At 37.5% G+C, this 12,990-nt stretch overlaps 1 protein-coding gene across 1 annotated transcript; it reads left to right on the forward strand.

The window, feature by feature from the left end:
• The first annotated feature begins 1,702 nt into the window (after positions 1-1,702).
• Positions 1,703-2,620, forward strand: LOC131048718 (uncharacterized). The gene is made up of 3 exons (XM_057982785.2): positions 1,703-1,815; positions 1,923-1,973; positions 2,090-2,620. Exons 1-3 carry the CDS (start codon positions 1,773-1,775, stop codon positions 2,242-2,244), a joined length of 249 nt encoding a protein of 82 aa, XP_057838768.1. The 5' UTR covers positions 1,703-1,772; the 3' UTR covers positions 2,245-2,620.
• Positions 2,621-12,990: the final 10,370 nt, after the last annotated feature.

Below are 12,990 nucleotides of genomic sequence, written 5' to 3' on the forward strand. Positions count from 1 at the left end.
CTAACTGGCTAATCAATTTATGCACTTGACTACACTACGCTTTCATATGAGATCCTACTTGCAACCACATTTCCGTTCTTTGTTGAGCTCTTGTGCACATATAAAATCTGAGAACAAATATATCAAGCAAGATCAATGGAGATAGGAAGAATGGAGATTCAAACCCTATTGGCCATGTGATGGTATAATCTTTGTGATTTCATTTGATTTGCATTGTTTTAGGTAATCTTCATATGTTATGGTGGATCTTTGTTGTTGTTAGGCTAGAGTTTTGTGGTTGAATTCATTTAGTCTTTCAACATTGTTGTTATCCATTTTCACCATATACAGGTGCAAGTGTAATTTTCTTTTGCGAAATATTACTCAATTTTGATTGGAACATTTGTGGAATTGTGCTCTTTTGAAACACTTCCCATTCTACATTCAAATTGTATAAAACATTCAAAAGTCGATGGTTAAAAAGGCAATTCTATTTAAACACTTTCTTGCTCCACCATAAGTCCACATTGGCCCTTAACCAACGTGTTTGTAACATGGTGCCACATTTGAAAGGAGATATTAGGTGGATCGAATGGTAAAATAACACCCTCACTTGTACTACCATTTTTTAATGATTGGTAATTGGCTGGGAGGGATGCCACAAGACTTATGTGGCCATGTCCTTGAAACTCCATTAGTTAACAATTTAGCATGAAGCAATGCCTTTTCACAAGTCCTCACAAATTCAAGTGGCCAAATTATGCCACTAGTTGCAAGTGGCTATGCCTACAACACTTGGGGAGCTCAAGTCAAAGCCAAACTTCAGCAATTGAAAGTTGGCCAAGTCACAAGTCCCATGTGGTTGTGTCCTTGAAACTCAACTAGTTAACAATTTAGCTTGTATTCACAGGCCCTTGCAACTTCAAGTGGCTAAGCAATGCCACTACTTGAAAGTGGCTATGCCTACATCACTTAGGGAGCTCAAGTCAAAGCCAAACTTCATTGGTTAAAAGTTGTCAATCAAGTTCCCAATTATTGTTTTCAAGCTTTCTAACCAAAAATCAAGTGCTTCAAAGATGTTGGACAATGTTTTTTTCAAGCTCTATGATTTCTTGCATGCCTTTGTCCAAAGTTGCACCAAGGTCTTCCAAGTTCAAAATGGTTCACCAAAATGGGGAGTGATGCTTACAATCTACCTAAGTGGTGTCACTTGTTGTCTTACCCAAACTTAGATTGTTGCTTGCAACAAACTCTTATCACAAGAGGATTTCTACTCAATTGCATTTTGCATAACTAACAATTAAACACCTAATCATAATAACTTTTCTTGTGTATCCTTCAAAAAAAATTATAATAATATAACTATTATTTATATAAAATCTACGGAAAACTTATTATACGAATAAAAAAAATATCAATACCAAAAATTAAGGATCCTCAATTGATATGCAATTAGGACCCATCACCCTATTGAATATCTCTTACAAAATTATTACCAAAACTTAGTCATGCAAATAATACATTTCTTCCCACTTGTGACTTGACTCCTTGATTATGTCATAGTCATCTAGAAGGTATGGAATGGGCACTTAAGTCTAATGAGTAGGGCATCTTTAGGCATTTGTCAAAGCACTATACAAATTCCCAGTTGCCGTTCAAAGCAAGGATAAACATGAACTACCAGTATGCCTATATAATAATACTTGGGCTATGCAATATCACCACAAATCTTGGCGCCTCTTTGGAAATTGGAAGATTTAGGAAGACTTTTCTTTTTCGAAATCAGGACACAAATGGCGCACACTAGAAGTTTCCAGCAAATTTTAGGTCTTTCAGGTCTGCTATTATGTCATTCTTGAATCTTAAAAACTAAATTTACCATTCAACCGTTCAGTTTCCATTCAAAAGTAAATAGAATTTAAGAATAATTGTTATATGGACAGGGATGATATTTGTGGTTGCAGTAAGTTTGATGGCATGCTCCATTCGGGAAGGTAAAGCTTGTTTAATATGATATTTGTTGTGGTTATGCAGTTCTGCCATATTTTGGGTGTTTGTGTTTAAAAAAAGTATGGCATTTTCTGACTTCGATTGTGTGAGAGTTTTTAAGGTATGGCATGCCCACAATACTGCTTAGATGTGGCCTATACCACCTGCACATCAAGTGGAGACCAACATCTGCGATCCTACTGCAATTGTTGTCTTGTGCCGAACGGTCACAACTGCACCCTCCATCTCACTGATGGCTCACACAGATCTTGTTGAAACGAACCCTAATAACAACAGAGACCCTCTCTCTTGTTTTAAATAAAATCTAACTTTGTTAGAAAGCACAAGTACTTTTCTGAGGACTGTCTTGATTTGCTTCTTGTTTCTGCATCTGGATCAAATTGTGTATATTTAAATACACTCTTACTAGTCGACTCCAATGAAATTAGGGAATGTGTCTGGCCCTGTTGGTGATAGTAGAGCGGAAAGTACATAGTTTAGATACGGTCCAGGGCAATCCATATGTAAACAGTCACACATGATGGTTCCTTATCAGAGGCATATTTATGTATATTTGTCGCTTGGATAAGTTCAACCTAGGAATGGTTGGCTTCTATGCTTTATTTTCATGTGATTCCACCAAAGTTTGACATCGATTGTTTTTTTAATAAAAAAATTATATTCAAATATAAATGTGTTAAAGTATATAGGGGAAGTGTATCAATAGTCATTATAGCTAATTTAGTGCATCTACAGATTCTAACTTTGACGATTTTTTCTTGTTGTCTCTGCATGCGACTTAATTGCTTATAGCTATTGTTTTGGCTTCTGGGTAGTAACCATGCACGTTGTGGGATCCATTATGCACACAAGGGTCAAAAAGTACACTTTTCAAAGTGTCGCCTGAAACTTGTTTAAAGATGCCCCAATAACCGTGCACTTAAAATCGCCAATACTTATGTGCAAATGGCTCAGTAGTCATGTGCTATGGGTACCAATAAAAGTGCACAAATGGGCCAATTATGGTCCAAAAAAGCTAAAAAATGAGCGGCTATTGGTACATGTGTAATTTATTAATGAGCTTTTAGTTATTTGTTTTTTGATTTTTTTTAAGTTAGTAATTGTGGGGTTGGGTGTGCAAGGAGTGAACGGTTATTGGAACATGAACGGTAACTGGTGCTCTTCCCCTAGTGAAGTTTTTTTAAAAGTGGGCAGCATAAAATTGTGTTTCTTAAGTTATAGCAATTGATAATAAAGTATTATGTCGGGTCAAAAGAAAGGGGACAAAGTCAAATTATCATATTATTAAATAAATTTTTATTAAGTTACACGAACAACGTCATTATTAGGAGTTGTTCTTGTATACCAAGTTTATTCCACCCATTTCTTGAATGGTTCCCACTCATCATTAACAATTGTTTCATCATATTGTAACAACTAAAAATCGGAGGGAAAATCTTCAATAGACCAAATTTAGCAGCCACAAACCAAAATCTATTGCTAAAATCCAATCGTAAACAATAAAAGCATGCTAACAAATTCAACAATAAAATGAAACGATCAAATCAATAACGAAACAAACTCCATGTTGAATCCAAGCATATGACTTCCATTGCCCTTCTCCTTGTTGCATATGATGGTAGCGACTCTCAGAGTCACATGGTACCTACAGAGTATTGGCACAAGAATTCAAAGAATGTGATTGATCATGATTGAGAATGATGTCAATTTTATAAATTTTTTGAATTTGAATTGATGATCAAGATTGATTTGATAGCACAAAGATTGATGGTGGAGAATTGAAGAGACAAGGTAATTGGGAGCAGAATACTCATGTAATTGGATTGATTGATAAGTTAACTTAGTTGACTAACTTACTTAGTGGAAAGTAATTTCAAAAATGGTGGACTGATTGACTAGTTAGAAAAAGTGATTGATGAGCCAATTGACAAGTCGGCAATGGAACTAAGAGTCAATGGCAATTCGTTAATTTAAACATGTGTTGTAGAAATTTTTACATGTGCAATAAATTAGGCATTATGACACCAATCTTGGCCACCAAAACCATTTACCATTTTACACATGGTCCATCTTGTGTAGTGATATTGAAAGAAAAATTAAGCAACTTGATGGTGCTATGATTTTAGTGCATTTGTACTTCTCTTTTGTTAGTGATTACTCACTTCTAATGGAGCATTTATGGGAGTGTGTTCTTTTGATCACTTGCTAATCCACTTTCAAATTACATGGGATCTTCTTCTATTTAAACACATCCTTGCTCCATCATGAATCCATATTGGCACATAACCAACATGTTTGTACTCGGTACCACATTTGAAAGAACATAGAGAGTGGATTGAATGATGAATTAACACCTTAACCTATACTTCCATATTTAATTGTTTGGTCATTGGCTAGCAAGGATATGTTACAAGTCTGATGTGACGATATCTTTGAAGCTCAACTAGTTAATAAATTGCAATACTTCGATGGCCCTGTGGACTGTTTTCATCATTCTTCCACCAAATTCCTTGGCTACCATGTAAGATCTATCAATCCATGTATCCATGAGTCGGGCTGAGTTCTTCATCTTTTCTACCTGATTTATTGACTCAAGAGGAAGTGCCTGCAAGAGGATTATCCATCAACCAACATTCCATATGGTTGCCTCCCACCATTGTGTTTCCAAATAAGCCATTAGTAGCTATTCTCTAGATGCACCCCCTTGAGCTCTTCAAAATGGAATTAGGCTTCTAAATAATCTTAACTCCAAGGTTAATCCCACTCAATTTCCTAGTCTCGAGCCAACCTAAGTTTAATTTGTGCCATGCAAACCAAAAAAAATCCAAATAATAATTGACATCATACCTTCTCAACATTTGCACAAAATAAATGTTCCATTAAGCCTTGGTACAAGGATTGGAAATGGTATGTTGATACTTCATTTCACAATTACACCCCTAAGAAAGAATACAAACGACTTTTGTCATATCTTCTTGTGATTTAAAAGTTCTTGAGTCTCTCAATTTTATTTGGGCTAAGCATTTTCAAACCATGGAAAGTAGTCGTGGAACCCAAAGTTCCCATTTTTCCTATTGTTTGTTTTACCAAGGCCTTCCTTTCGTTGTTTGTTTGACAAATCCAAGCATCCCTAGCCCAAGATATTTTTTCTATGGGTAACTAGACACCCTTCTATATCTCTTTTAACTCTATGTTCAAGCACAAATGGATCTATGATTTCTTCTAGCTTTTAGGCCTAGACCCTTAACTTGGCACGAGATTTCACAGGTGAAAAGAAAAAAATTGTTATTTTTGTTCATTTTATGGTGGATACTAATTTTGTTATTCACTCCATATTATTCATAATTTTTAGTGTACTCATGAAAATTCAAGTTCAATCTCACAAAGTGGCACTAGACATGCAACATCTCCAAACCCTACTTGATCACTAGAGGATTGCCCATTGCATTTTGGGTAGAGTTCAACCTTCTTCATCAACTCATGCCAAATACATCTACCATGACTAGATGCCACAACACTTTTGAGTTCTCTTTATACTACTCACAATCACCAAAGAGGATGTACTCCACCTCCACCACCACTAACTAGGTAGCCATCTATCTAGACCCAACTGTCACTATGGAGGGTCATCACCTCATTTTCACTCCCCTATGTCCTCTCAACATGTGTGGGCCCCTTGAATCAAGGAAGATTCCCTCATTTACCCTACTATATCTCCATTAAGGATTGTGTAGAACCAACCACGGGATGATCATAATGACAAAGAGAACCACTCACTATTTGGAAGCTTGTAAATGACAACAAGGATTTTCCACGTAGAGGATGGGATAGTCCTGATGGACACGACTCCCCACCCAACACTAAAATTATTCATGCTACTTAATAGTTTTATCTATTTGTTTATATTTTTTGTGAACTCCTAATCGATAATCATTTCCCTTGTGGAATCATGTTCTTGTTGTTGTGTTTGTTTTGTGTTTTTTATTTTGGGGCTATAATTTTATTCTATTTCCTAGCTTTATATATTTATACAATAGTTTACATAAATGATGAATGGAATGGAATCACACCCCCAAAAGTTGATTTTAAAGTCTAGAAACAAAACAAAAGCAATCACATTATTATGCACTTAAGTAAAACCGAAAAGAGGAGGAGGAGGATCACAATCAAGGGGTTGCCCCAACCATCTATGAGGTCCTAGCCATCAAGAATGCACTTCCAACTCATGATGGTTCCTTCTTTGTCTTGTTCTTCTTCTTCATTTGTATAAATTGTGCAAACAAGAAAAACAGCAAGATCTAATTGAAGGAACTTCATGTTGATGTGTCTTTTATACACGATCAAACACAGAATAAAATACCCAAAGGTACCTTATCCTCTCTTGAACAAAGCTTCCCCGAATGCTGAAGATTTTGCCTAAGGATCAATCGAGACAACTCCAAGGTTCTAATATGTAGGTTCTCTACGTGTGGATAAGCACCAGTGTTCGTTGTGTTTCATGTTTCATCAAGGGGCCTTACGTACTTTCTATGAAAGTTGGTTCTTGCAACTACTTAACCAATGAAGAACTGGGTTTTCCTACTACTAACCGATGTTTCAAAAAGGACAAAAGATAAGGGATTAGAGAGGGCTATGCTAAACTAAGCCTATGAATGACTAAATGGAGGGCAATCTTAGTGAAACTCTACCAATCTCAATATTGCCATAGAACAACAACTCTACTGGAATCAGTGCGATCTTCTAAGGGAATTCAAAGATTTTTGAATCATTAATGAACATAGATACTATCAATAGGATACATATCAGTATTCAAGTAATGATTGAACCCTAAACAATTTCAATATCTCTAGTTGACCACACAGGGCACACTTACAATCAGTAAGAGGCTAGTGGTTTGGACTATGAGCTTCACTAAAAGATCAGGCACAGCATTTATCACTCAATCTAACTATAACATCTAAATATTATCTTCAATAAGAGTGATTCAAGAAGATAAACAACCATGTATGAATCCACAAAGATTGCAATAAAACACCATAACTTCAATATTTCATTGATCTCGTAGCAAAATATAACAACAATTGTTCAACTTTCTCTCTTCACCAAATTTCTATTCTCTATGAATAACTACTCTTCTTCTCTATTGCTAATAAAGTTATTCTTCTTAACCCCTACAAATGAATTGAGTGAGAGCTTATATGGCATTCTCAAATACAATGAATGGCCCAGATTTAAAGAAGATCAAGGGCTGAGATTTTGACACCTAAACCTTAATTAAGGTTTGTTACAAAAATAACCCTATTTAAATAAGCATTATCATAACATAGCCAATAGAAATTGGCACGAATAACGAGGAAACATCCTCCAATTGGGATTGAATCGCCACATCATTTCATAACAACTTTTCATCTAGAATTTTGTTCTGTTTTCCTTGTTCCTTTCTAGCATATTCAATGAATCTGGACGTAATCCCCTTAATCTCTGCAATGGGAATCTCAAGCAGGTTCTTCATTCGCTCTTCTAAGTGAAGGACCTCATCAAAGGCCGCAAGAAGAGTCATCTCCCATCTGTGCTCTAGCTCTTTTGTTTTCTCAATCAGGAACATAGTAGTATAGATTTGATCTCGTTGCTCTTCTGTGATCATGTCTTCCTCTCTACAAAAGATGATCTTGATCCTATCCTCCAATTCTTGGATATCCACATCGGTTTCAATCTCTATCCTTCTATCAAGGATTGCACATAATACATCAAACACCTTATCCAGAATAGGATGGATAGTGTCCTCAACTCGGCAGCACCTACTATTGATGTCCTTGAATAGAACCTCCTTCATTTGGAGCAAAGTTGACCATTGTAGGAGATTACGGGTTCCACCATCAACTATCTTTTCTTGTGCTAAAACCTGTCTTGATGTCTTCCTTACCACTTGCAATACTAGGATGGTAATGTCTCTAGTGTGAGTGAATGCATCGACAGTTACCACTAGATTATGAATGATCTCAAGGATTTGGATGGCCCTATGGACTGTTTTCATCATTCTTTCGCCAAATTCCTTGGCTAACATGTAAGATCTATCAATCCATGTATCTATGAGTCGGGTTGAGTTCTTCATCTTTTCTGCCTGATTTGTTGACTCAAGAGGAAGTGCTTGCAAGGGTGAGACTACTAGATCCTCTCGCCCTAATGGCTCATTAAGCTGGCTAAAATAATTCCTCCAAGCATTAATCTCCTTTTCCAACATTTTATTCTTTTTCTATCTCTTCTTTTAGCTTATCATTGATTGCCTTCACTGAATCAATCGCATCTTCCATGGCCTGCTCAGAGATAAGTGGACCAAGATCAAATGTCTCCAAATTGTATTCTTTTGCCATGATCTCATCATCATACTTGTCCACCGTTGGTGTAGCTATCTGTATCTTTCTGGAGCTTGTATCATCTTTGATCACCTTAGATATCTTTGTAGCTTTCTTCTTTTCAATCCCTTCTTGAGACTTGCCTAGAAGAATTTCCAAATCAAATACTTGCTCCTCTTCTTCAACCACAACTACCCTTGTAAGTCTTTCTCTAAGCCAATCTGGAATGGAAGACTTTCTCTCTCGTACTTGCACTTCCTCAGGCAATGGTCGCTCGCCTCTAAAAGGAGATGTCGCTTCATCATCATTTCTTTCTCCTTGTTGATCATTATCACAAACTTGGAGAGGAAGAGACTGACTTGATGAGAGTTGAGGTGTCCTTCCTTTGTCTTGTTTATCATTTTGTACTGTGGACTTCGTGGACTCATCTATCTCATACACCTTCTCTCTTTGATCCTCTCCTTGACTTATCTCCTTTTCATGTCTAGAAGAAGTACTAGAAGGATGATCAGGATTCACCTTTTGTTTCTTCTTGGACGATTCTCTCTTTTCAGGTCCCTCCTTTCTCTTCGACCCCTTAGAATGAGAAGTGTTCTCACTTGCACTCGCCTCTCCTTCTTCCGGTCTTGTTTCTAAGTTGAATGTCATAGCTATGTTTTGTTCCTTCAATCTTTGATGTTGGACATCTACCCATCTGTGAGTACAACTCAAGACTGGATCCATCAATGCTCTCAAGTTCGCGACCTCTTGCTCATCCCAATTGATCTTCACTTCTTTGTCTTCTTTCTCATAGGAAGATTGAAGATATCTGCCACCATCTTGTGCTTGATCCGCTACTCTCTAAACTTTGCATCTCCTGATAAGATCCAAGGGCAATCGAGAGTGCATCCTCTTCTTTATTTCCAAATCATCTTGAGCGTTTATCCAAAAATCCTCTAATTGGGACACATGCTTGTACTTCTTCCCGACTGTTTCTTCCATGTGACCACTAGGATCAAAATTATCTCTCGAAGCGAAAGATGTGAATGAGTAGAGAGATAGCTCCTTTTCTGCATCTTCGACTGCTTGAGAATTAGGACAAACTTCAATTGAATTTCCAAGTGAAATAGGTATAGGGATACCATTCCCATGCTTATGTCTTGATGCCTTAGCACAAGCTGCCAATTGTCTAGTCACCTCAAGTAGTACTATCATATCCGTTGGATACCTTGGCAACATATAAGGAGATGAAGGACATCCATAAATTCTGATGTAGGTGAATTTAAGAAATTGAATGAACCACGCACCATGTTTCTTCACGAGCTCTTTTGCTTCTGGAGACAGTCGATGGTGAATCCCTCCTTGTAGTGTCCTGGTGATATGCATTGTGAAAGTATCGTTGACTAGCTTGTAGTAATCCTTAGGTGGATGATTCAATTGGGCATAAGAATCACATATTCTTATCTCTCTAGGCCCTCTCCCAACAACTCCTCTGTGTGGTAGTCCCGCATACTCAAAACATATGGCTAGAGATTATATAACATATGAGCTCATGTGGAATGATTTAGTAGGGACTAACCTTCTCAACTGCACATCTAGGTTGTTACTGATAATCCTGGCCCAATTGAACATCCCTTTCCCTTGAACGATCACTTGTATAAAGAAGAACATCCACCTGTCGAAAAAGAAGGCTTGAGAGGCACCTACAATTCAATTAAGCATGGTTATCAAGTCTCTGAATTCTTCTTGGAAATCAATTTTGTGAGGTGTATTGGGTATCTTATTTAAGCGAGGCCTACTCTTGAGCAACCAATTCTTATTGACGAAATTCAGACAAGTATCAAGATCGTCTTCGTAGATAGACTTGGCTCCTTCTAGGCTCGTGTAGATCATATCGCTCTGCTCTGGAAGATGAAAAGCTTCACTTATAGCTCCCTCTGAGAGATAGGCGAGTATAGCTCCATCCTTGGCCACAATTGTCCTTGAATGTGAATCATAGTGCTTGGCACATTCAATCATTAACTCATGACATCTGACTGCGGGAGGGAAACCTGCCGCCTTGTGATTCCACTCTCGATTATCTACTTGGCTATGGGTGATGGCTTGCCGATGTAGGGTGCTTCTTGAAACTTCCTCACATTGAAGTTTCCTAAGTTGGTGTCTCCAATACTGCTCCACTTGGATGTGATTCTCGTCTCCAAGTCGTCACTCCTTTGACCTTCCTTAATGAGGACTTGTCGGGTAGAGGATCCACTCGCCTTGGGGGGCGCCATTTGTCACCTATGAAAGGGTTTAAGTTAGGTTTTAGGTATAGTCACAAAGATAGGTGATTCAAGACCTTAAAAAGAACAATTGAACTTCAATTTGAACTTAAATGAATAAGCATTAAAATTTACAAATTGAAATTACAAATGAATCAATCTAAATAAGAAGAACTATCTTTACAAAAATAATCTTTATTGAACAAAATCAGATCTCCATTTAAATTTAGACATTGAACATACCTCAAACTTGATCTTTGATCCTTGAAAGGAATGAACCTGAAAAGAGGAGTAAATAATGTCTTGCTATTGAATTTACCTCCTTCCTAAATGTTGTTCAAAGGAGTTCTTTTTGCTTAAAAGCTTCAGGTCTGCACTTTAAGTAAATCAAATTCACCTTTGAAGGATTGTTGATCTTCTAGTTTGTCCTTGAGAGGGTCAGGCCTGAGATAAAAAATGTTGAATCTGCCTTGGCCTGCCTTTATATGATATGTCTTTTGCCTTCTCAAACCTGAAATTTGCCTTCTATTTGCTGGAATTCGCTTCTTCAAACCTATTCCTCAAATTCACTCTAAGGAAGAAATCGCTTGATTAAATGATTAATGCTTTTAGGATCCACTCTCCTTTATAAGCACCTTCACCCTTCTTCTAAAAAGGCCGACCTTGCTATATATAAAAAAAAATTATAATACCCTTTCCAAGCTGGCCGACTTTTCATTAACATTTGAAAAAAATGCTTTGGCGCCAAAGGGTGAATATTTGAAATTTTGAATTTAGCAAGTGTTTAATTTAGGTGAATTTGCTTCCTTAATTTCTCGAAATAAAGTTTGATTAGTGGTTTGAATGAGGAATAAAGTGTTTTGAAGAAATTCGCTCTAGACCCTTTGGAAGGGCAAGAGCAAAATAGTTATTTGCACTCAACCTTTCATCATTTCCTTGAACTTTGCTCCTAGGTTTGGCTTTTGGGTCCTCCCTCCATACTATCAAGCCCATCTACCCTCAAAGTGATGTCCATTTCAACGTTTTTGGCAAGAAATTAGGCTATCCTAAGGATTTCACTCTAGATCCTTTGGAAGGGTCAGGAGCGATTTTGCTCTTTTAGACCCAAATCCTTCACCTTTTCACCCCTCAATTGCTTCCAAGGCATGATAACATCTTAGCTAAGGCTCCAAGGCACAAAATTGGTCCAAATTTGAAGCAAAAGGGAGGATTCTATGAAAATTCGCTCTGGACCCTTTGGAAGGGTCAGGAGCGATTTTTGTCTTTTAACCTTGCCTTCACTTCAATTCACTTCTTAAGGCAAGTATACATCAATCTTTCTTCAACTACGCCATAGGAACTAAGATCTTGGTCTCAAACAAGGAGCAAAATAGAGGTTTAGGAAATTTCGCTCTGGACCCTTTGGAAGGGTCAGGAGCAAAATTTGCCTTTTGACACCATTCATCTTCCATTCATCATCATTATGCCTTGAACTTGACTTATCAAACCTTCTCCTATCATGATCAAGTCAATTTGCCATCAATTTAGCATAAAACGAGGTTCTTTTAGTGCATTAGGCAAAATAGAGAGTCTTTCTAGAAGGGTCAGGAGCGAAATTTGCATTTCTAGACTCTATCCACACTTAATTTGCCTAAGATTTGTCCTTTCCACCCTTATCTTATCATACTCAAGCCAACTTGCTCTTAAAGTGATGTCTACTCAAAGAATTTGGTGAGGAATTAAGGCTTTCCAAGGATTTCGCTCTAGACCCTTTGGAAGGGTCAGGAGCGAAATTGATGTTTTAGGCTCAAATTTTCCATCATTGACTTCATTTCCAACCTTTCCTCATCAAAAGCAAGTGTTTTGCTTGGGAATGGATTAGTTCATAGGTTTGAGCAAGGTATAATGCTTTGTGAAGAAATTCGCTCTGGACCCTTTGGAAGGGTCAAGAGCGAATTTGCTCCTTTTGGCTCAATTCACATCCTTTTTCACTTGGCTTTGTCTTAAACTTGATCTTTGATCCTTTCCCTCCATAATCTTGCAAATTTGCCCTTACTTTTACTCGGAATGACAACCATTCAATGACTTTGGTGAAGAATTAGGTCCTTTAGGGAATTTCGCTCTGGACCCTTTGGAAGGGTCAGGAGCTTGGATAAATTTCACTTTGGACCCTTTGAAAGGGTCGGGAGCGAAATTTGCACTCTTGGTCAACTTCCTAACTCACTCAAGGTCCAAGGGCACTCTTCTAGGTCCCAAATCACTTTAAATCATTAATCTAGCCTTAATCACACCATAGGAATTAAGGGTTCAATCCAAACAAGCAGCAAATAGGTGTTTTAAGAAAATTCGCTCCTGTCCCTTCGGAAGGGTTAGGAGCAAATTTGGTGTTTTTGGCCAAATTTTTTATTTCCTCATGTTCCAAGTGTATT

Source organism: Cryptomeria japonica, chromosome 3, assembly GCF_030272615.1.
Source record: "Cryptomeria japonica chromosome 3, Sugi_1.0, whole genome shotgun sequence".
NCBI classification, from domain to species: Eukaryota; Viridiplantae; Streptophyta; class Pinopsida; order Cupressales; family Cupressaceae; genus Cryptomeria; species Cryptomeria japonica.

Excerpts from the sequence above, each read along its gene's own strand:
- LOC131048718 (XM_057982785.2), top strand. The coding sequence starts at position 1,773 with ATGGCGCACACTAGAAGTTTCCAGCAAATTTTAGGTCTTTCAG. Across the intron at positions 1,816-1,922 it reads GCAAATTTTAGGTCTTTCAG|GGATGATATTTGTGGTTGCA; the intron begins GTCTGCTATTAT and ends TTATATGGACAG. Across the intron at positions 1,974-2,089 it reads GGCATGCTCCATTCGGGAAG|GTATGGCATGCCCACAATAC; the intron begins GTAAAGCTTGTT and ends AGAGTTTTTAAG.